At 42.8% G+C, this 24,560-nt stretch overlaps 1 protein-coding gene across 1 annotated transcript in view; it reads left to right on the plus strand.

Moving 5' to 3' along the window:
- Positions 1–9,426: 9,426 nt before the first annotated feature.
- Positions 9,427–24,560, plus strand: part of LOC136373265 (transportin-1-like) — an 87,758-nt gene continuing 72,624 nt past the window's right edge. The window contains exons 1-4 of the mRNA XM_066338171.1: positions 9,427–9,559; positions 9,751–9,864; positions 13,058–13,133; positions 18,777–18,926. Coding sequence (XP_066194268.1) covers positions 9,760–9,864; positions 13,058–13,133; positions 18,777–18,926 — 331 coding nt within the window. The 5' untranslated portion in view covers positions 9,427–9,559; positions 9,751–9,759. The remainder of the gene's footprint in view (positions 9,560–9,750; positions 9,865–13,057; positions 13,134–18,776; positions 18,927–24,560) is intronic.

A 24,560-nucleotide genomic window follows, 5' to 3' on the forward strand; every position in this document is an offset into this window, starting at 1 on the left:
CAGCTGTGAGGGGGTGCAGGGGTTGTGGATGGTGAAGGAGAGGAGGTTAGACCAGTGTTAGGAAACGGCAGAGGGTAAGAGGGGTTATAAGCTGGAGGGGGGCAAGCTGGGGAAAGAACAGGGATTACAGTTTGGGAAGGTGGGATATGATTTTCAGGTGTGGTTGGAGAATTAGTAGGGATAGTTTGTGGTTCTTCAGGATAAAATGGAGGAGGAGGCAAATGTTCTAAGGGGTCCCAATTATGGCTAGCTTCCTCTTGGTTCCCCTTCTGCTTTTCATTCCTTTGTTTCCCCTTGCTGTTGCTTACATATTTTTGCTGTTTCACTTTTGATTACTTGTTTCTGCCAACAGGCAGCATAGAGTATTTGTTCAGTACTTGAATCCCCTCAGGATTTCAAGTATTGAGCTAATTGTGAACACATCCAGGGGTCTTTAGTTCCACACCATGGCCATTTTTCAGGTAAATCTAGGTTCGGCCAAGCCTCTATGCAATAATGGATCATCTTGATTCTGTCCAAGCTTTTAGTGGCTTCATCAACTTCCCATAGTTCCAACATTTGTCCTAGTGGACTGTCTGGTGGAATATTTCTTATCTTTTTCTCTTTTCTCTTCAACTGGCTCCAGTCTACTTATGTACACCCCCATTTTCACTGCGTCTCAAATAAAAACTACGGTGCTCTTACCCTGACAGAAACTTTACTTCAGGGCAACACAAAGTAAAATTACCTGACTTTGTTTTAACTAAACTTCTTTAAGGTGCCCCTACACACACACACACAAATTTAAAGACAGGCAACCCAAATTTTAACTCTCACTCACTCTTTGAACACTCGTAAGTAGCCCCAGGGACCCTCTCTCAGGGTTTGGGCACTGCCCCCGCCAGTGCTCGGAATGCCCCACAGGTAGCCTGGTGACCCGCCCTTAGGGCCTCAGCCACTACCCCTTAGCCAGTACTCCTTTTCTCTCCTGCACGTCAGGCAAATCCCCGTAAGCGGCTGGTCAACCAGGGCCCAGGGTTCCAGCCACCACCTACTGCCAGGATTTGGACATACAGCGTGCGATTTACTCACTCACCCTACGTTTAAGTCCCTCGCACTTTGGGACTCCCCTAACTTTCACTCCTCTGCACCCGGACAGCGTCCTCCTGGGCACCCCTGACCAGTTCTACCTCTCCGTACCCGGACAGCGTACCTCTTCCCTGGGTACCCCCGACCAATACGACACCCTCGAACCCGGAAAGCGTACCCAAGATACCCCCGACCAATGCAGACTCTTTTATCCCAGCACCCTGACAGCTACCCCAGCCAGTCTCCAAAGCACCCCGAAAGCAGTCTATCTTTGCTTCCCCAGCCGGTACTCAGACGCTCTAGGTCATAGCCTCAGCCAGTGCTCTCTTTCTCTCCCCACACCCCGGTAGTTACCCCAGTCAGTGCCAACTCACAAGCCCCGAAAGTAGCCTGGGCAACCTGCCCTTAGGGTTCCAGCCACTACCCCAGTCAGCGCTAGTCTCTTGTGACACTCTGGGTTATAACCTCAGCCAGTGTAGTGTGTGCCTCACACTGCTCGAGCCCTTTCGCACACTTGAAATTGGCCCAAGCCTTTTCTGCCACCCACTTCTTTGACGTGCCACTCACTCTCTAAATTCCTCCGCACATCCGGAGGGGGGCCCCTATGCCCCTGGAGACGCCTCAGTCACTCCCAGTACACTCGCTTCTTGCTTTTCCCGGCCGTCCCCCTCGCGGGGGTGCGGAAACACGGTACTCAGCAGTCCAAACTCACTTGGGGGGTCCGAGCTGCCGGCCCCCCTCTCATTCACTCCACACTCGCTCGTCTCCACTCCTGCCAGCAGTTGTTCTTATCGATGCTGCTCAGTGGCGTCCCACGAGGCTGGCGAGCGTCGTCCCCTGGTCCGGGTTGCCCAGCTGTCCAGGAGGTCCGTGGCCGGGCTGCGCCTTCCCGTCCTGATCCTATTCTGGGCGTGGCTTAGATCCCGGCGAGCCCCCAAATTGTTAAAAATGGGCCAGGAGACCTGCTCCTTTGAAAGGCCTTTATTAGTCAGCTCTTTCAAGGGGGAACTCGAGGGGTCGCCTGCGCCGTCGCCGCTCCTGTTGCCGTTCTTGCTCTTGTCGCCGTTCTCGTTCAGGCTGCCACTGAGGATGAGGTGTCAGACAAATCTGCTGCTCTTCACCGCAGAGTCGGGAGTTCCTGCCTTGTGGGAATCCTCAGGAACTCCACTGGGCTCGTGTGGTCTAGGGGTGTCACTGTTTCTCAGTCTCTTTCTGGTCATGGCGAGGCGGCAGAAGCAGAATTCAGTCCCTAGGTACCTGAGGGTCTTCTCGTTGTTGTAGTGTCTTCCTTTTATCTGGATTTTGTGCTGGGTCGCGGCTTTTGGGTCCGTTTGCCGGCCACTGCACTTCGGTTTGGAGCAGTGCACCATGGAAGTCTTTGGATTTTCCCTATTAGGCGGGGCCGGCAGTTGGAGGAGCCGGCGGGAATGGCGACAGTCTAGCCCGACGGAAGGGGAATGGAACCCGGGGTTTTAGAGGGGGGTATACAACTTGGAATAAGGTTTTGAGGGTACAAATTTTGGTACAAACAGCATAACTTTCTTAGGTTACAACTGGCATAACATTTTAAACAGCATAACCTTCCTAACAAATGACAGACTGTGTCAAAAATGGGAATTTCTTACATTTTATTCATTTCAGGCAGTGGCAGCCGGGCTCCCACAAACAGCCCGGAGAGACTCCCTCGGAGGAGCTTGGGGCTCGGGGTCCCGGGTTTTCCCCTGAGGCACCCAAATAGGTGGTGAGAGTCCTTTCCAGTGAGATTGGGTGTTCTATAAGGTCCCAGTTCAATGGCTGCTCTTTCAAGCAGAGCCTCACTCACAGTAAGAGACAGAGATCCACGGTGGCAGCGAATTCTTCCAACAGCAACTGTAGCCCAGCCATCTCCCCTCTGATCTGAGAGCAAGAGAGTGAGAAGCTGAGCCCAGTCCCTGACTCCCCAACCAAAATCTCGTGGTATCTCTGTCCTTCCCAAGAGAAAACCTCCCAGGTAAGAGAGTGGCCAGCAGCATCCTTCCCCTCACCTTGGCCACTTCTTTTGTCTCTCTTAAATATCAGTCGTTCCCATCTCTTAGGCAACAGATGGGATAAAATTCCCTGAGAAAAAGAAAAAAAAAAAAGGGGGGGGGGAAATCCTAGCATCCAGCACTGCCTCAACTACAGTCCTCTGAAAGTACAGAGCTGTGGCTTGGTACGAACAGGCCAGCCCCCAATACAGGGTGAGGAGCTGCTGGTTTTCATTGGGGTAGGCATGTGTTATAAATTATTAGAAGCCAATTCAAAATAAAATGAATTTATTTAGCAATTTTTCCAAAATCAAATTGAAAGGCCACAATAAAATCGGACAACATCGATCAAATGCTGAGTGGGCAGAGTGACAGTAACAAAGGTAGCATCCAACCTCGACCACACATACTGGGTCTTGGCGTACGGTTTTTATACAGTTTATTTATCCCGAGGCTAAGTCCATTGAGAGTCCAAATATTCATGTATCTCTTTATTTCCAAGCGAGGTTTTGAAAGGGGTTCCCGTAAGTATTAAAAGATGATTTGATAGTCTTCCTGCATTTCTCCTTTGGGATGCTGATTTGATCATCCTCCAGATCCCCCACTAAGATTGATATCAGATGTGGAGCAGCCGTGGAGGCCCATCCTTGATGAATGGACCATCTCCAGTCCAGCCATGTCATTTCTGTTGCAAATTTTGTGGTTTCACAGCTTGCACAATAGGCCTTGGAATCTTGGAGACACCCTTGAGTAGCTTTTAATAGACCAAACTTTTTGATACAATATTATATACATGAATTTATCCATTACACAAGGCACCCTTCTATCAGGTGACATGTCAGTTTGTTGGAGTTGATTACCAGTTCAGGTTTAAAATCCCAGGTAATGGGAGGTGATAACCACCCTAGGAACCAGCCCAAATCCTTTCAGGCACCCTGCCACCCAGGAAATAGATGCCTCAGGGCCAGTTTCAATCTCTTCAACTAAAGTTTGTTTTCTCTTATACCAGGATGACACCAGATTCCATGAGCTCCAGAGTGTACCAACAGTATTAGTTGATATTATTAACAGTATTAAACAGCTTTCATAAGGATGAGCAAAGACCATAGGAGCCTGCATTATAAAACAATTTGCATCAATCTCAGACAGGGAGAGTGAGGTGTATTCCCTCATTGTCTCCAGAAGACAGCTCCCCCAGCATAACAAGGTCATCAATGGCAGGACAAAGAACAGAACAAGCGTTTCTATTAATGTCTTGCCAAACTGTAGAGGGTTGATCTTGGCTGGGTGCCAGGTACCCACCAAGCTGCTCTATCACTCCTTTTCTCAGTAAGATTTGAGAGAAAATAAGATGGAAAATGAGTAGGTTGGGATAAGGCAGGTAACTAAAGGAAAAAAAAAAAAAAAAGAAAAAAAAAAAAAAGAAAAAAAAAAAAAAAGAAAAGTGAAAGCTTGCACACGCAAAGGGGAAAAAAATTAATTACTTCCCATCAGCGAGCAAGGTTCAGGCACTTCCTGGGAAGCAGGGCTTCAGCACATGTAGCAGTTTCTCTGGAAGGCAAAGACTGTAAAATAACAAATGCCCCCCGTTTTTCTTCCGTCCCTTAGCTTTTATATCTGAGCTGGCATCATATGGTATGGAATATCCCTTTGGTTAATTTAGGTCAGGTGGCCTGGTTGTGTCCCCTCCCAGGATGTTGCCTGCTCCCAGCCCATTGATGGGGGGAGAGAATGTTGAGAGACAGTGCTGATGCTATGCCAGCGCTGCTCAACAGTAGCCAAAACACTGGTGTGTTAACAGCACTTTTCTAGCTATCAATGCAAAGCACAGCACTGTGAGGGCTGCTGTGGGGAAATGAACTCCAGCTCAGCCAGATCCAATACACCTTGTCACTCCAGAAATAGAGGTGGATTCTACTCCTACATATCTTAATGGCATCAGGGTACATTGCATGCTGGTGTCAACTAAAGCCTTATATCCTTGTGGGTCTGATGTGCTAGGCCATTTGATCCACGCAGTCCAGTAGATCTGATTTTCCCTTTCCTTCACCTGTCTGGAGGCAGGGCCCCTCTAGTTCTGGTCATGGTACTTGTTGCTCACTTCTTGTAGATATGACCTGGAGGTCCCTTCAAGAGGATCAGAAGCAACATCAGCCCTTTGTTCTGTCTGAGGACTTGCCCACTCGAAACTAGAGCTGCATTTATCCTGCAAGATTTTCTTGTTATGGTTGTTCTTCCTCTCAACTGATGTACTCATGCTTCTAGGACAGAGGTGGGGTTTCCATCCTACTTCCTCATGTCCTCTCTGTGGTCACAGAGGTTAAACCACAGGTTACCTTATGGTGTGGACTGCCTCTCACACAGCGGGGCGCTTGCTCCCAATAGCAGAGACTCTGCTCTGTACTGGTGTGGCATGGGACATTTCTTCTTTAACTTCCTTGAGTCTTTCAAATCTGTCCACAGTCTTGGACAGTCTTTCTACAGGCAAGGTTCTGGTTGGTAGGGAGGAAAATTATGATCTTCATATTGCTGGAGTTAGGTAGTCACCCCAAGCACTGTTAGTTTTCCTTCTTTCATTGACATCATTGCCAATGAATTAGCATATGATGATGGGGCGCTTCATACAAACTTCCGCCACATGGACTGTGTACACTGGACCTTATCTGGATCTACAGGGGACTGTTCATTATTCAAATCCCTATAAATTACCTCCAGTACAGCTAATCCTCTCAGTTACTGGATACTTTTCTGCATGACTTTCCATCTGCTTGGACACAGTATTAGATTGTCCTTGAGAGAATAACTTTCACACTTGACAGGAGTCACCTCTAGAGGATGAGAACTTTTGTCATCTTCTCAATCTCCTTGTCGATGCCCACATCCTGGGACAGGGATCCCAGTTGCTTGGCTCCACTACCATCTAGTTTCATATAGTGGGCCACAATATCCCAGCATTGGAGCAGCCAGGTCAGTAGGGGCTCACCCAACTGGAGGCTAAAATATTTTTGCATATCTTGCAGCTCACCTGGGGATAGGGATCAGGTGATTATCTCTGGCCCTACCTCTTCGTTCTTTTCTGAGGGCCTGGCTTCCTCTTCATCCCTCACTATGCAAACTGATTTAGTCTTGGATTTCTTCTTCTGTATAAGGGCAATTTCCACTGATACAGGTTGTTCCTCTGGTTCAGCTGCAGTTTGAGTGGCCACAGTGGCTGTTGGTCTGCTTTTCTCCTCCTCTCTCTGAGGGTGCTGTCTAGTGACAAGCAGTGTCCAATAAATAGTAGCCAGGGCCTAGTACATTGCAATAACTTGCTCCTCTCTGGAGTTGCCTCAGCATTCTCCTTGCAAAGTATTCTGTCACTTTATCAGGATACTGTGTAGTTGTTCAGGGCTGAACTTCCAAACCATTGATGCAGAGAATTTAAAAAAAAAATCTGCCCTCAGGGCAGATTTCTTAATAACCTCCCTAGAAACCTCTTTCTTAACTCTAAACATGGTGTGGACTGCACTGAGGAGACCTGGCAGATGTAGCAACAAGAACATGCTTTCCTTAACATCCAACAGGAATTCAAAATCCCCAAAAATTGCTGTAACAGGCCTGAACGAGGAAAAGGGGGTTAAAGGCTGGGGAAAATCATCTTCCACCTCTCCCCCCAGAGACTGGGTACAATTATTAATGGACTCCCAAAGGTAGCACCCAAGGCCAGAGCAGGAGAGCAACACTGAATACACATCCCAAATGACCCTCATTGCACTTGATGTTATCATGTCATAAACTGATATCTTACAGTACAGCAACAAAGCAATCCTGATCCCTCTCCCTGCTCTGAAAAAGAGCACCACAAGGAGCATATCTGGGAACATACACAGGGTTAGGCACCACACCCACATGAACAGACCAAGCAACATTGTGACCAGTGGCTCTGCACCTAATACAACAAATGGTTAGATCAAATTTGTTTCCAACCTTCTCTGGTCAGATCTGTTGTTATCTCAACCCTTTGTGGTGCACATTGGGCACCAAATAAGGCTGTCATGGTTTAGGAATTATACTCCCCAATTAAGTTCTCACACAGAGACTTTCCAAACCACACTGCCATTCACTTCCTCTCCCCTCTTCTCCCCCTTCTCCCCCCTTCCCCCTGCAGGTGGCCAGAGAGGAGAATTAGAGGCACAAAGGGCAAAGGTTACAGACTGAGATATGAACAATTTACTGGGAAAAACCCAATGAGATAAAAAACTGAAAAGTAACAGCAACAATGTTAATAATTAAAGTATGCAAAAAGGGAATGATTCACATGCAAAAATGTTCACCATAGACCCTGAGACACTGAACAGTGGCTGACAGATTCCCCACCCCACCATGCTTTGTTCCATTTGAAAGGGAAGCCCTTCACAGAAGCTGAGAGTCCCTTTTGCCTACCTCTAGCGATGATGTAAGGTGGTAATAAATAACACGTCTTGGCCACGCCCCCTCCTGCTGATCTTGGCCGGAACCCGGACAGGTACCTGCTTTGATTTCTATATATGTTGAGTAGTTCCCAGTGGTAAAGGATCCTGTCTGTAACCTAAGTAGGAATCTACCCTGGACGATGATTATCTAAAGCTTTTTGATGTCCCCACTAATAGTAGAGGCTCACATTCATATTCTGATTTGTAGGCTTTTTTCTCTTCCACTTCAGAAAGGTCTTATTAAGATTTAATTCTGGTCATGTTAATGGAAAGAAAACCTATGTTAGTTTTTCTTAGGTATGGATCCATGGCCTGCATATCTTCCTGCTTTTTCCTGTTCTCTCAACCTTCCTTTCTGGTTCTCGTTTTCCATATTTAATCTTCTTTTTCTCGAGTGCACTTCGTTTCCTGATAAAATTTGACAGATCTAATCATTGTGTCATAATTTCTGAATATTAACTTTTGAACCTCTAATCAATTTCAACCAAATTTGAAAGTGGTCGAAAAGTCTCAAAGATCATTGAATTTCTACAGCCTGCCTGGCAAGGCAGCAGTTAGGGTAATGAGAGCCAAATTAGCACTTACTTGTTTTGCTGGACCTCACCTTTCATCTGCTCTATCTGTGCAAACATCTCTATGGAGAACTCTCCTGCCCATATGGTTGTGAGACAAGCATAGGTTTTAATGGCCTGAGTCTAGCTAATCCAGATTCTTTGCTTTACACTTTTCTGTACTAGAGGCCTGCTCATAAAAATTTCATATAAACCTTTGTGCCCATCCTTTCTTACTAACTGGTGACAAGCCTTTACTCACCCAGGACACTTCTTAGCACCTCCATGACTCTTCTTAGCATCTGGAGACACTTGTTTCCGGGACACTTCTTAGCACATGAGACTGGACAGCTGACTGTAACTTAAATATGGATTTAATTGAAAGCATTGGTGAGGTGAGATTAGGAACCACACAACATTACCTGGGCCACCCTTAGGAACCACTTATCTTTCCTGTCCCCAGTGCCTCTGAACAGTTGTTAAGGCTATGATGTGCAGCATGGATGTGACACTTATATTGAGTACTGTGCTGCAGGAGAGCAAGCAGAAATTTTTAACTTAAAGGGGAATGTTAGCAGGATGATTAAAAACACAATGACTAAAAATAAGATTGTAAAAGGATAAATAATCACTGGTTTTGTTTTTCATATTTTAGACCAGTTTTTATCAGTGTATGTTCTTATTTTGCTCTGTAGCATATATATGATGTATATATATAATATGTATATAATGCAAATGTATTTTAAATGTATTTTAAATCCCTCCAGGGATGGTGACTCTACCACTTCCCTGGACAGCCTGTTCCAATGCTTGACAACACTTTCTGTGAAGATTTTTTTTTCCTAAAACCATTGTAGGTCCTTTCCAACTGAACTATTCTATTTTATATACACAAAAATTGCTAACTTTGACCTGAGATTTTCATCTGATATATTTTGACGCTAAGGATAAGATACACTAGGTATTCAAAGTAGTTTCTTTCCCCCTTCTTGTGTGGTTGGTGTTATTCCCTCTTTACATATGACACTGAGAACTTATGAAAACTATCCATCATTAAACGAAATCATGTAAAAGTAAAGGAGACAGCAAAGCAGGTACCACATTCTTAACCCCACTTCGTCGCGGGCTGCAGCCTCCTAGGTCGCTGACAGGTGCTGTGAGTGCGTGGCCACAGCTATCCCGAGGAGGCCGGGCTGAGGCTCTGCTTCGCCCTTTGCCTGTCGGGGCTGCTGGAGCGTTCTCTCTGGTTTCGGGTGGTGGTGGGGAAGGGCTGTAGAGGAGGCGCCCTATTTTCCTCCGCCCGGAATTGAGGGGCTCGCCTTTTGTCGCCCCCAGGCTCCTGACGGTGTGGAACGCACTGGGGAAAGGCTGACGGCGGCGCTGGCGGGCGGGGCGTGCGTGGCGCTAGGACCCAGGAGGACGCAAGGCGGCTTTTAGAGCCAGATTGCAAATTCGCCGTGACTCAGTCCGTGTACTGGAGCAGGTTAGTGCTGTTCTTCTGTGGGGCCAGGCTCGGGTGAGAGCAGGCCGAGCGTCATGCAGCTAGCTAGCGTGCTTGCTTGCTTGCTTGCTTCCCCCCTACCTTCTTTCCTCCCTTCCTCCATCCCTTCTTCCTTCCTTCCCGGGGCCTGCCGCGCCGCTAATCGCGGCCTCTTGTTTGATGTTTTTTTTCAGCAAGCCAAGATGGAGTATGAGTGGAAGCCTGACGAACAGGGGCTTCTACAGATCCTGCAACTGCTCAAGGAATCGCAGTCCCCTGACACCACCACGCAGAGAGCCGTTCAACAAGTATCCTGGGTCGAGGCCTACGCCGCGGGCGGGCGGATCAGGCAGAGCGAGGCTGCTGCCGTCCGGGCGACCGCTAGGGAGGCAGGGGGCTCTTGTTAGGGGCAGCGTGGCCACAGGCCAGTGCTGTGGCAGGCAGGTGGCAGCCAGGCCTTTCTGGGGAGCCGCCACAACGAACTCTGTGGGCTGAGCCTCCGCTTCAGCGGGCGGCCGTGGCGCGGTATTTGAACCGCTAAGGCGGCCTGTGGGCCGCAGGGCTGCCTTCCCCCGCCGAGAACCCGGGCACTTGTTGCGAGCCCCGAGCCAAGGTTCAGGTTTTTTTTTTTTGGTTGTTTTTCGGTTGGTTGGTTTGGGTTCTTTATTTATTTATTTTTAAAGCCCTGGCTCCCTTGTGCCTGCTTTGATATCTGGTGCTTTTCCAGATTACTCCATGCTGGGTCGCTGCCAGCACCTAGCCCTCATCCTCCGCAGATCCCACCGAGAAGGCTGGAGCGGGGGGAGGGGGGCTCTGCTCGCCAGGCTGAGTTGATGATGCGGCGCGGGTTAGCTGTCGCCCCTGCGGCAAAGCAGGGGTGACCAGGGACTTCCTAAACTAATCCGGCACTAGTATTCATGGGCAAAAATCGTAGCTGGTGGGAGGAGTGTTCCTGGTGGAGCCGACTGCACGCTCTCGATGACCTGCTGGTTCTGACCGTGTTTTGCCATGTTGTGAGGCCGTTTTTGCTTGCCTAGAATCCTGAGTCTGAAATACTGTTCGTGACACTTTTACATCTCACAAGAACAGTGGAATCTACCCTATGTGGCTTGTGCAGCTTTGCAGTGCATTTTGCGTTAGTGTTGTGGATTCTTGGTTTGTTGTTTAGGTGTTGTTATAAATAACGAGTCCTATTTCATTTAAAAAAGTGCCAATTTATTAATAGAATTTTGTGAATCAGAATTTTGTGGGAAAAGCCAAAATCAATCGGACAGCATGGACCCCGGGATCGATGCTGGGTGAACCTCAGGTGCAACTGCAAAGCCGTACCCCTCCCCGTTCACAAATCCTGCCCACACGCAGTCCAGTTTTATACAGTTTTTCTTGCTCGAGGCAAAAGTTGCCTCATTCCATTGTCCTCTCTATGGGTGTTTCAAATTCATATTTCTTTTCTTTTCCTCTGCTGGTCTGATGAATGGGATTCCGGGCAGAGCTGATACTTCTGATTAGATTTTCGGGAACTTGGCATACACACGCCCACTGGTTCAATTGTAGATAAGGTTCCAATCAGGCGATGATCACTGGGTTGTTAGTAATCTTATCTCGGGAGAAGGCCCATCTCCTTCAGGAGAATCCTTCTTTTATTTTGTAGATGAGGGTTAACTTATTCCTGGAAACAATCTCATAGTTGCACCATACTTTTATTTCAAGGAGACAGAGGCATTAGATATAGTGTATGTTTTATACAGAATATTTTCCTAAAAGAACGAAATTCCACCATGATTATAACAGATGTCTTGTTGTTTGTTCCCCCCTCAGGTCTCTCTTGATTGTAGAAGTGATGAAATAGCAAGGTTTTAAGGAACAAAGATTGAAAGAGGAAAATTTTTCATTCAGTATAGTAGAAGCATAAGTCTTGAAAAATAAAGCTCTCATCTACTGTCTCCTGTTCTTTGAGCTAACTATAGAGGTGCTTTAAAATATCTAGAAGTCCTGAAAGGATATCCTCCTATGATGAATATGAGTTTAGCATCTTGATCCCTTTTTATTTAAGGCATTTGCTTGAAGGTCTTCATAAAAGGCAACAAAACTTATGTAGGTAAGAATATGTATGTATGTTGTGTTAGAAGTTTAGCTTGAAGCCAAATTTGCTTAACTTCTAGGCTTTTTCAGGAGATGTGGTCAAACCTTGGAAGGTTTCTTTTCTTACCTGAAACGTGTAGGTAGATTTCACCTTGTTTTTGCAGCTGTGTTTAAGATTCTTAAGGTGGTATTGCTTCCTATGAAAAATACTATGCAGAAGTTGCTGAGTGTTCTGAAAATGCCCCAAATTTAAACAGGTGCTCTAGTATTTCAAATACAGAAGTGATTATAGCAACAGTGATTATAGTGTAGCTTTCATGTAAAATTACATTTTAAAGGCCTGCTTCAAATAATGGCATCTGGCTATTGATCAGTGGAGGGGCCATCAATGTCAACATAAATATATATGGCTAGGGTTTAGGAACTTTAAATATTTGAGCTTAAGCTGTACAGCAAGTAAAATAAATGTCTATGAAGAAAATAATCCTACTCGTTCTAAAAATAATTTTTTGTTAAATGTCTTCATTGTTTGCCATACTGATGATATCTGGTATATTTGGTAATTGCATGCTTATGACTTAAAATATTGTTGAGCATAATAGTAATTAATACCAGGGTGTAAGAACAAGATACAAGGAAAATGCCAGAATGCTGTTCTAGGAAAGCAGTGGCAGAATACTTAAAATTTGATGCAAAAGTAATGACAATTTTTAGAAAAACAGCTATGTACCTTCTAACTTCAGAAACATAATAATTCTTCTTGCAGTTGCCCCAGAGAACATAGTAAAGAGGTTGGTATTGCTAGTAAGATGCTTTTTCAGAGAGGTGTCACTCTAGAAAATTGTTTTGTGTGCAGGATTTTTTTTTTTTTTAAGAGAGCATGGATAAACATGAACTTCTCTGTACAAATACCTGGGCATTTACAATGAAACAGCTTCTCACAGTTGAAAGCTCAGACTGGCTAGTTATCATCATAAAAATGTATATGACTAATATTAAAATGACTAGCTTATAAAAATCATCATAGTTGTATTTTAATGCTGAAATGCTTTTATTTATTGTGGAGTAAAAAAAATTATGTATTATGTGATTGTATCTCAGTGAATTCCTTAGGTTTTGTTGGCTTTTAAGTGTAAATTTTGAAATCTAAAACTGTACAGAGGAATGTAGGGGGTTTGGTGAGGGTGGAAATTTCTGTGTTTGTTCCTGGATTCTTTTCTCAGATTTCAACATAACTAAAGCTACTGCTTCAGTATGAAAATTACAGAAATTGTTTTCAAATTGTTCATAGCCTGTATGTTGTGAGCCATAGAATTTTTAAATTATGCAGTAGTACATTGCTCACTTAATCATAGTATTCATAAAGCTATAAATGCTCTGTGTGAAGATTATAATTTCCTTAACAGTTTTTCTCTTCAGAAACTAGAACAACTCAATCAGTATCCAGATTTCAACAACTACCTGATTTTTGTTCTTACAAAGTTGAAGTCTGAAGGTAAGTTCTTGGGATATTGACTGGTTTATTCTAATTTTTTTTTCTTTTTAAAATTTATTTTATTTAGCTTGAAAAAAAAAAAAAGGAAACATTTCTATACTCAGTGTGCTGGTGGGTTGATCTCCATAGTCATGTAGAAGAACTCTTTATCCTCTTGGGAATCTTTGTGGAAAAAGATCTGGTAACATGGTGCTTGTAGTTTCAGTCTTGAAAGAGACTCCATTCTAAAAGTCCAATGGAATCTTAAAAAAAAAAAGTAGGAGCATCATACTTCTGTCAGACTACAGAGAAATTGTAGAATAGCTTTGCATGTCCTGGTGATGAATCATGATTATATACGTTATAAAACATGCTGCTAAATCCAGTTGTGATTGTGATCTCCCTAGTAATCAATCTATGATATTATTTAGAAGAATACTGTTGCAGCTGCTTGCTCAACCCCCATCTCACCCCCTCACCCTGGTGGAATGGGGAGGAGAATAAAAAGTAAAACTTGTATATTGAGATAAGAACAGTTAATTGAAAATAAAGTAAAATAAAGTAATAATGGTAAATGATAATAATAATGAAAATAAAAAGAGATAAACAAGTGATGCACAATGCAATTTTTCACCATCTGCTGACTGATGCCAGACCCCCCTTCCTGAACCCAGATCGGCCACCCTTCTGGGTAACTCCCACTAGTTTATATACTGGGCATGATGTTCTAAGGTGTGGAATATCCCTTTGGTCAGTTTGGGTCACCTGTCCCAGCTGTGCTCCCTACCAGTTTCTTTTGTGAACCTCCTCACTTGCAGAACATGAGGCAAGAAAAAATTCCTTGACTTAGGATACACGAGTTAGCAAAAAATTAAAATGTCAGCGTGTTATCAACATCATTCTCATTCTAAATCCAAAACACAGCACTGTAACAGCTACTGAGAAGAAATTAATTCTACCCTACCTAAGACCACACAATCACATCCTAGAGTTGTCCAAATATTATGTCTGTAGAATCTTCATTCTGAAGCCTTAATTCTAATATAATGTAGTTACTTACTGTTGGCTTATTTTTATGGACGTTTCTACAAACCATTTATGGCATAGTGTAGCCTCTTCCAGTTGGAAATTTCAGACAATTCCTTAGTAATTATGAGTAATGACTATCTACCCTCAGGGCAGATTTCTTAATAACCTCCCTAGAAACCTCTTTCTTAACTCTAAACATGGTGTGGACTGCACTGAGGAGACCTGGCAGATGTAGCAACAAGAACACGCTTTCCTTAACATCCAACAGGAATTCAAAATCCCCAAAAATTGCTGTAACAGGCCTGAACGAGGAAAAGGGGGTTAAAGGCTGGGGAAAATCATCTTCCACCTCTCCCCCCAGAGACTGGGTACAATTATTAATGGACTCCCAAAGGTAGCACCCAAGGCCAGAGCAGGAGAGCAACACTGAATACACATCCCAAATGACCCTCATTGCACTTGATGTTATCATGTCATAAACTGATATCTTACAGTACAGCAACAAAGCAATCCTGATCCCTCTCCCTGCTCTGAAAAAGAGCACCACAAGGAGCATATCTGGGAACATACACAGGGTTAGGCACCACACCCACATGAACAGACCAAGCAACATTGTGACCAGTGGCTCTGCACCTAATACAACAAATGGTTAGATCAAATTTGTTTCCAACCTTCTCTGGTCAGATCTGTTGTTATCTCAACCCTTTGTGGTGCACATTGGGCACCAAATAAGGCTGTCATGGTTTAGGAATTGTACTCCCCAATTTCGTGCTACCACTGTGTCATAAATGAGTGTTTTAAGATTGCTTAAAGAATCACCGGCAAAGGTATCAGTAAAAAACAGGTCTAAAATAAAAGCAAAAGCACAACAACCTTTGTTGGCAAGGTTCACTCTACTAACTAGATGGTTAAGGCACACAGAGGAAAAGCAAGCATTAAAATCCAGAGTCAATTAATCCAAACTGAAATAAACCCAAAATATCAGGGAGGGGTGGGAGCGAGACAAAAGGATAGAAAGGGTAAGGATAAAAACTAATATGGCCTAAAGGCCTTGTAGTGTAACATTGTGTCTTTTTCGGAGTGTAGATACAGCCTAATAGAACTCAGTCAGCCTCTCCAGTGGAGAACCTGCTTGAGAAGGATTCAGTCACACATCCACACACGTTACAGGCTAGCTCAGCAAGAGAGACAGAAGGCTCCCAGCCCCAGATTAATTCCAGCAGGCATTTATTCCATGTGCTGAAGGTGGAATCCGGAGGCCAAAAGAGAGGGATCATGTGAATTTTTTCAGTTATATAGTGTCTCAGGTTCGTGGGTGATACAGGGGGGCAGGGCAGAGGGCAAGTGACCATAGGGAAGACAGAAAACTGGACACCAGGCCCCATAGCCAATGGGGAAACAGGGAAAGGGGATACCATGGGGGTAGTGATGGACTTGAGAAATCCAGAGAGAAGATTGCACAATGTTTGCAAGGAACCATGGGGGAGAAGCCTTTGTTACACCTGGGAAGGGTATATCTTCGCTTTTCCAATGGAAGGCAGTTGGAAATTCCTTTAAGGACACAAGGGACTCCACACAATAGCACTTAAACTTAACAGTTCTTAAACTTCTCAGTACTTATCCTAACTTAAACTTGACAGCACCTTAACAGCATTTAACTTAATTTATAACTTAAATAACTTAGCAAAGGATTCATATAGGATTTACTGTAGCACAACAGTAACTTGCTTACAGGCCTAATTTACAAATCTAAAGTACTTAAGAATCTCAGAGAGCAGTGTTTCTTCCACAATTGCTATAGCATATGCAGACTTACATGCACACAGATATAAAGAGTCTGTACAAGGTACCTGTGAAAAATTCCTCTCAAAGGTAGTGAAACACTCACTTCAGTTACCTTTGTGTCTTCTCAATGAGTGAAGGGTCAAGCCTTGAGGAGTGAGGGCATCAGCCCAGGATTTATCATTGTTCGGTGATCCTCCAAGTATAGCAAACTTAAAGTTCGCCATGTGTCAGAGGTCTCACTCAGGGAGGTTGCTGGTTGCAGCTACTGTGAGCCAGGAGAGCTTAAAGGGTCTTACTTTGGACTGCTGTTTATAGGGTTGCAAGAGAGGGCTTTGGTCATAATTTTTCATCCCGACTGCACTTCAGGTCCTGCCATTGTGTTGCAACAACGCCCTGCAGCACTACAGGCTTGGGGAAGAGTGGCTGGAAAGCAGCCCCGTGGAAAAGGACCTGGAGGTGCTGGTTGACACTGGCTGAACATGAGCCAGCAGTGTGCCCAGATTGCCAAGAAGGCAAATGGAATCCTTGCTTGTATCAGAAATAGTGTGGTCAGCAGGACCAGGGCATTGATTGTTCCCCTGTACTTTGCACTGGTGAGGCTGCACCTCAAGTACTGAGTTCAGTTTTGGGCCCCTCACAATAAGAAATACATTGAGATGCTCTGGAGCATGTCCAGAGAAGGGCAGCGAAGCAGAGGAAGGATCTGGAGCACAAGTCTGATGAGGAGCAGCTGAGGGAGCTCAGGGGGCTCAGCCTGTGGAAAAGGAGGCTCAGGAGAGACCTTATCACTCTCTATAACTACCTGAAAGGAGGTTGTAGCCAGGTGGAGGTCAGCCTCTTCTCCCAGTTAACATGTGACTGGACAAGAGGAAATAGCCTCAAGTTGCACCAGGGGAGGTTTGGGTTGGGTATTAGGGAAAATTTCTGCAATAAAAGGGTTGTCAAGCCCTGGCATAGGCTTCCCAAGACAGTGATGGAGTCACTGTCCTTTGAGGGATTTGAAAGCTTTGTAGATGTGGCACTTGAAAACATGGTTTGGTGGTGGACTTGGCAGTACTGGGTTAATGGTTAGACTTGATGATTTTAAATGTTCTTTCCATCCTAAATGATTCTGTGATTCTGTGTCTAACTGTGGTTGCTAAAAATAATGCTTTCATTGTGGCTTGCAAGGGCTGTAAATAGTGTGTAAATGAAAGGAAAACTCCTTTGGCTTCCTTCCTGGCCAGACACAACATTAATTCTGAATAACTGCTTATGGAGGACTGGATTTTTTGGATATGTACATACCTATTAGTGGATTATAGATATACAAGGAAATAATAATTGGACATAATAAATTAGTGTAATAATTAATGGAGAGATTTTACCTTGAATTCAGAGAGCATTTCAGGTAAACCTGAGACTTATCAAGTGTTCAAGTAAAAATGTCCACCTTTAGGATGTTTTCCACCTGACATTTGTTATTGACATATTCAAAATTTTAAGCAAAATTATAAAATTACTTCATTTGACTTGCCAAGTAATAACAATAATGCTGCTAATAATGATAATAATAATAATACTTGTCACATCTCATAACCACATTCTGTAGTTGACAGAGGTATGTCTGCTCATCTAGTTTTTGGTATTTTTATTTAAAATTGTAAATCTGTTCTCCTAGAAAAGTTTATGGCCCTTGAAATGCAGTGCCCTGCAAGAACTTTTATTTTTACATTGTTTAGAAGTTGGTAGGTATTTAAAACCTGTAGTATAGGCAAAATTATAGAATTATTTAAATGTATATGCATTGGATGGATTCCTGGTTTATGAAGTTACTGAATTCTATGTAAGAGCAATGTTTGTAAATCAATATTTATAGTTACAGAGAATGAAAATTAGTGCTTTTTAAAGAAAGACTGAAATATACTTTTAAATCTTGTTCTAATACTCATATACAGCATTCTGGTTTTGGAACTCGTAATCAGTTGATTAAAATTATTTTAGCAGTAGCCCCTCTTTTTAAAAGTGCAATTTTTGTTCAACTAGCACCGATTGCACTAGAAAGTATTTTTAATGGCCCTCAGTCAGTCATCATAGGTATGATAAGTCCTTGTGTTATGATGCACTAACTTTAAGTTTTAAAATGTTTTATATTTGAACGTTATATCTCTTTTTTTTTTTTCTTATATTTCTTTTGGGATGTTAAGAGTTTTGAAGGCCTAGAATAGATCTGTGTGTAAACTGTAACTCTTGGCGCAAATGAAATTTAAATGTCCTTCTTGCCAAAATCAGGGCTTCTGTTCTGGTTTGGGCTGAGGTAGAGTTAATTTTCTTCACAGTGGCTGGTATGGGACTGTGTTTTGGATTTGTGCTGGAAACAATGATGATAACACAGGGATGTTTTCGTTACTGCTGAGCAGGGCTTACACACAGCCAAGGCCTTTTCTGCTTCTCACCCCACCCCACCAGTGGGTAGGTTGGGAGTGCACAACTGTCCAAAGGCTAAAATGCTGATTAAAATTAGCTTTATTGGCTAATTAGGATTGCTGTAAACTTTAAATTTAATTTTTCTTTTACTATAAACTAATCCTTTCTATGTAGAACATTGACATCTCACTTTCAGCATGCTTCAGAAGTAATACCAAGTTACTTATGCCCTTGGTTGAAGAACTAAACATGAATCTGCTCACAAGTGAACTCTGAAACTCAAAAACTTTGCTATGTAAATTGATGGTTGTATTTGGAAGGAGGGGTAAGGAAACAGAGATTAATATTTATCACTGCAAGCTTTGATCTTGTTGCATTGTTCTGCAAATCTACTTTATCCTAAGAACTGATGGAAGTTATAAACGCAATTATTTTTTGTTGCAGATGAGCCGACACGTTCCTTGAGTGGTCTCATCTTGAAGAATAATGTAAAAGCACATTTTCACAACTTTCCAAATGGGGTAACTGACTTCATTAAAAGTGAATGTTTGAACAATATTGGTGATTCCTCCCCCTTAATTAGAGCTACTGTAGGTAAGTTAACTCTTATTACTGTATTCTGCACACTGAAAATGTTACTATAAGTGAGAGCTGTGCTAGTGAGTTATTAAACTCCTAAAACTGTTTGCTTCTGATAATTGTCACAACTACACCATGACTCTGATATTAATCTTCAGTGTGAATATACAAATATAATTTTCCTTCCTATCCTCTTAAAACTGAATTAGCAATTCAGTTTGTATCTCTTGAAATGTGACTGAACAGAAGTTTACTTGAATCTGCTCAAATTTAGCTTGCTGCCAATTTTTATACCTAAAACCAGGAGTAAGGTAAAGGTTCTGACTTCAGAACTATTTCAGCACTCCACTTGCATTAGTAAAACACTTCTGTTAGCTGATTTCCTCTTTGCTCCTCCATATGCACACCTCTTCAGGGAATCATTACACCAGATGTTAGATACATTAACATAATGAGTTTACGTTTTTTAAAAGCTTCTGTCGGAAAACAGTAAATTAAATGTGGTGATCAGAACACCAGCTACAAGTGTTTTTGTTGTATGTTTTTTTAAATTTCCTAAATCCTGTGGTTTAGTACACCTCTTCCATAACATGAATATTTGTTATTTTTACTTATTTCTAGGTAATGTTGCTTTTCTGTCTGCTCTTTGAGAATATGATTTCCCCCAATTATTACAATTGCAATTTTTCCTTGTCCTCTCCAAAAGCTAGAAAAAAGTGAAATAAATGTATATTTAAGTACAGTGGAAAAATCTCTTGCCTTCATGCTATAAAAGCATCCACTGCATATGTGTACATTATCCTTAAATATGTTGAGGTACATCAATCTCCTAAGGTTTATTATTTTAACTTAACTCGTGGTTTGATAGTATTATCTATTTTATAATTATACATTACATGTTTACACACAAAGTTATTATCAAAATCAGTTAGAATTTAGCCAGAAATATTAAACAGAGCATAATACAGAGTTAGCTATCAATTCTGGCAAAAAACCTACTTATTATTTCAATTCATATCCTTCTGGAAGGGTTATTATCCTTATTTGTTGGATTCGGTACCACACATATATACAGTTACTAATAAAAAACAGATTCCATTAATAACGGTATTACAATAACAGGATGTAACATTTAGTCCAGAATGCCCATTGCGGTTGGAAACCATCTGTGTGAATTAACACAGACAGATGGCCAGAACAACCACAAAACAATGGCTGAAATGCAAGGAATAAATTTATTTTATTACCTCACTAAGTGGAGGATTCCGAAGCAACACCTGGGTGGAGACACACAAGCAGGAACACAGCACCATCAAGCTCAGTCCTTCCTAGCAAGTGGTGGGGCTGTTGTTTGCACCCATTTAACAAGGGCCGGCCTACACACTCATAGTTTTACCACCATGCTGTGATCTCCTCTGTGCTTTTTATGATCTCTGAGCTTTGATCTTCCCTCTCCTAAGACTGGGAGCTCAAGCATGTCTGCAAGAGAGTCTCCAAGTCTCTCCAAACACCTACGTTATCTCTACACAGAGATTCTACTTCTCAAAACAGAGGATAAACAGCAGTAGGCATAATACATGGAGTTTGCCACACTGTTATTCTCCAGGCCATGGCATTCCCAGCTGCAAGGTCCCTTGAGCAAATTAACCGTTCTTATCACCATTCTTTTGTTTTTACCTGTTTCCTCCCAACAGCATTCAAACAAGTTGTCCTGTTACATGACAGTCATGGATTGGAGACAGATGCACGACATAGTACACACCGAGGGTCATCAGCAGACAACCTCTTTTATTGTCCAAAGCTTCCTTTTATAGGGAGTTTGAATTTCCTGGGTCTGGACAGCCAATTGGTTGAGAATCTCTGCACTGCCCAGATCTCTGGCCAGTGATGTGTCTGCATCCAGGGCTTAGATGGGGTTGTCTGAGGTCTTTGTTCACCTAGGGACTTCTAGAACAAGCCAGGTTAGCTGAATTGGATTTGTTATGATCAAATTTATTTTGTCCAGCTACAGACCAGCTGTACGCTGCTAAATTGTCCCACTAGTCATGTTCTCCATCCCTTTTCATTTGCTCTAGGACATGATGTATTTTTTCCACATCATTTGGGACGGTGATTAGTGTTTTCCAACTTTCCCTTTTCAGTTGTTTTATCAGTTTGTGTAGATCAGGATGTTCCAACAGCTTTTTGACCAGGGTAATGTCCATTCCATTAGGTGTTGGAGACAAAGTGTCATATAACACAAAGTTGTATGTGTTCTAGAACACAGTTTCTTGTAGAGAATAGTTGACATCACATCCTGCTATGTTAATAAAGTTACAAATATATAAATTAGAATAGGTTAGAAAGCTGGATCTTTTGTGGTTTTTACTGTTAACATAAGGGGTTCTTAAACATGCTACACATCCTTGTCCTATGTATACCTAGACAGATTCAGGATCATCATCATGATGCCTTGGGAAGGCTGACCTGAAACAGAGACTGGACAGAGCTAGAGAATAAAGTAGATATTTATTGAAAGGCCTTTAGGGTACACCTTGGGTAGGACAAGAGCCTGATCAGGGCTACACCCAAGGTGGACTCAAAATGGTCACAAAAATGCACAACCGTTCACAAGGTCTCACACTTTTATAAGTTTTGGTCCATTTGCGTATTGGGGCCCAATTGTCGAACCACAGCCTCAGGTCGTGAGGTCTCATCCTTCTTGTTTCTCTCTTTGGTCCACCATTGTTTATGCTTTTGGGCCTGAAAGTTGTACTCGTTATCCTTGGTTTTCAGCAGGTAAAGGATTTGTTTTGTCTACCTACTCTGTGAAGAGAGCTTACTAGCACTTAATATGAGGCTCAGAACTACACCCCTAGGCAGCACAGAATCTGAAAAACATGGAAGCTAAAACTTAAAGCATCATTTGGAGTACATTTCAAAGTGACAAATGCTTTGTTCTGCTTCTAAACAGGTATCGTGGGCTCATACTCTCACCATACAAGCATCTACCTCAATTGTTTGCCATATGTGTGTTATTGTTTTTGAAAGCCTATGTACGGTGTTGCAACAGATAGAGTATGGTTTCGTTGTGATTTAGTCACAGAGTAATGATTTGGTATATGGTATTGTCGTGGTTTAGGAATGGTATTTTCAAATTTAATACTCCTGCTAAAAACATGTGCCTCTTCCCCCCTCACCAATTTGAGCCACAAAAGGCAAAGATCATGGGCTGAGATATGAACAATTTACATGAAACATCAATGAGATAAGAAAACCAACAGTAACAGCAACAATATTGATAATAAAAGGTGTAAGAAAAAGAAACTATTTACATGGAAAGCCCCCAACAATAAACAATACTGGACTGTTCTGCCCATTATGTTTTCTCAACCCCTCTGAAGCAAGTCTTTTTCTCCCCTCCCCTAGCAATGACCAGAGGTAATATAGAATAACCTGAGTACTAACCATGCCCCCTCCCCTGCTACTGCAAAAAATTAACCCTGTCCTGGCCAGAAGTAAGCTAGGTATACACTGAAGCATATCTTATTGTCCATAAAAAAGCTGTGGTCTTATTAGAAACTTGGTCATTTGATTTAAGACCACCAGGATTGAAATTCCCTCTGAAATTTAGTTACATTGTCCCAAATTACCTTTCAAATTTCAATAAGTAAAAATCCATTTCCTCATTCTCTAATTATTGTAGCACTGGTAGTTTGTATCCATAAGTGGGTTTGGATACAGCTTAGTGCCAGACACATTACACTGAGTAATTCCTGAAGCATCAACCAGTAATTCATGATTATCACTTTGATATTTTTCTGTCTCAGAAAAGAGAGTTGAAGTGAACCACTGAGTGTTTCCTAAAGCTGATAAGGAGGACTCTAAAGATTGCTCTATAGTACTCAAATCACTGATGGTTGTACCTAATTTATTAGCCAGGGTTTCAAGATCACTGGTGTTTAATACCCCCATCCCAGTTCAAAATATACCAGTTACGTCCCTCCTAAAACAAGTTAATGTCCTCTTGTTCAGCCTGGCATACCTTCCAAGAGAAGAGGTATGTATAAAAGGCAAACACTTTGGTCTGATAGCTGTAAAATCAGTTTGCATGGACATTTCTACTTTTTTTAAAGACCTGTCTTGGTTTAAGATAATTTCAGGGGACAAACACTCCAAAATTTGTTACCTCCCATTTATTTTTAACCAATCCCTTTCCACCAATTAAGAGAAATGAATATGAGTAGATATAAATGAAAAAATAACAGTTTACTAAAAAATGAAGCAGCAACAGGCAAAAAATAACAGTAAATAATGACTAGATACAAAATTGCTAAATCTCACAGACTCCCTGGGATCAAAGAGAAATAAAATTATGGAGACACCTCTCCCCCAAAATAGCACCTTCCACTGATGACCCCATGTCTTAAAAGGCAAAGGGAAAATGGCAGACAAACCCTTCCCCTCAAAGTGGCACCCTCAGTCGACCATGTGTGAAGTAGCAAAGGGAAAATTACTGACAAACTTTGCTTGCCTCAAGTTTACCCCAGGAACAAAAACCTGGGATGTACGAGCTTACAAAGCAGTTCTGGTGGCAGATGGGAATTGCTAGCATTGTCTGGGAAGCTCCAACCCTGCAGTGTCTGCTTCCTCTGCTTCCTTTCAGCAGCTGTGGTGGTGCATGTGTGTGACGTCAGTGCTGCCACTCGCTGACTCCTGCCACACACTGGACTCAGCCAGGGTCATTGCTGCTGTCTCCAAGCTGTTGATGTTTTGCAGGGGGGGAAGAAATGGTCTCTGCAAGCAGCAGAAACAGCACCCCGCAGGCCCGACTGGCTCTGGTTCTGCGCTGCCAGCAGATGTTGCCAAGTTCACTCCGAAATAGTTTTAATTGCTAAATGCAGCTTCTCAGGTTGCTACATTTGCCAGTCTAGAGACCAGCCCAAAGCAACTCCCTTCAGAGGCCAGAGAGAAACAAAGGAAAACCAAAGAGGAGCCTCCGCCCACACTGCCTCAGTTCTCTCTCTGCAAGAAGGAAAGGAAAAGAGCCAGAACCAAGAGGCAAGAGAACTGCCTGAGTGCCCCAAACTTAATAAGATTGGTACTCCCCAGCCCCAGGGTTTAGTTTCCAGCCATGTTACCGGGTCTTACAGAAACACTTAACAATTTTGGGCACAGATAGATATGGAATACTGTCATTTTGGGTTACCCAGGACAAAACCAAGAGGGCTTAGACAATATTTGTTCTACCAATTTGACTACATAGGGCCCGACCAGTGAGATGTTTGGGGTCAGTTTTACAGGCTTTTTGATAATTTTTGTGGCACTCGTGGGAGGAATGCTAGGCACCCTTATGCACTCCAGGATATACTCAGCTTCTGTCATAATGAATTAAAACTGTTTTTCTGTTTCACTTTGCAGTCCTTTAGATTTGGGGTGAGATAAACTGGTGATGTTCCATGTTTTGTGTTTCTATTTTGGCTGTGTCTTTAGTAGACTTTCAAAGGACTTCTACTAATGCATGACACCACCATCTACCAGTTGTAGGGCACACTTGTAGACAGATATATACTGGCCCATGGGATCAGTCTTGTTCGCAAGTCCATGCTTAGGCAGGCCTCTAAGTGTGTTGGAGAATATTGATATCTACTGTAGTGTTCTGATGTTACC

The sequence above is a fragment of the Sylvia atricapilla genome, chromosome W (assembly GCF_009819655.1).
Source record: "Sylvia atricapilla isolate bSylAtr1 chromosome W, bSylAtr1.pri, whole genome shotgun sequence".
Lineage (NCBI taxonomy): Eukaryota > Metazoa > Chordata > Aves > Passeriformes > Sylviidae > Sylvia > Sylvia atricapilla.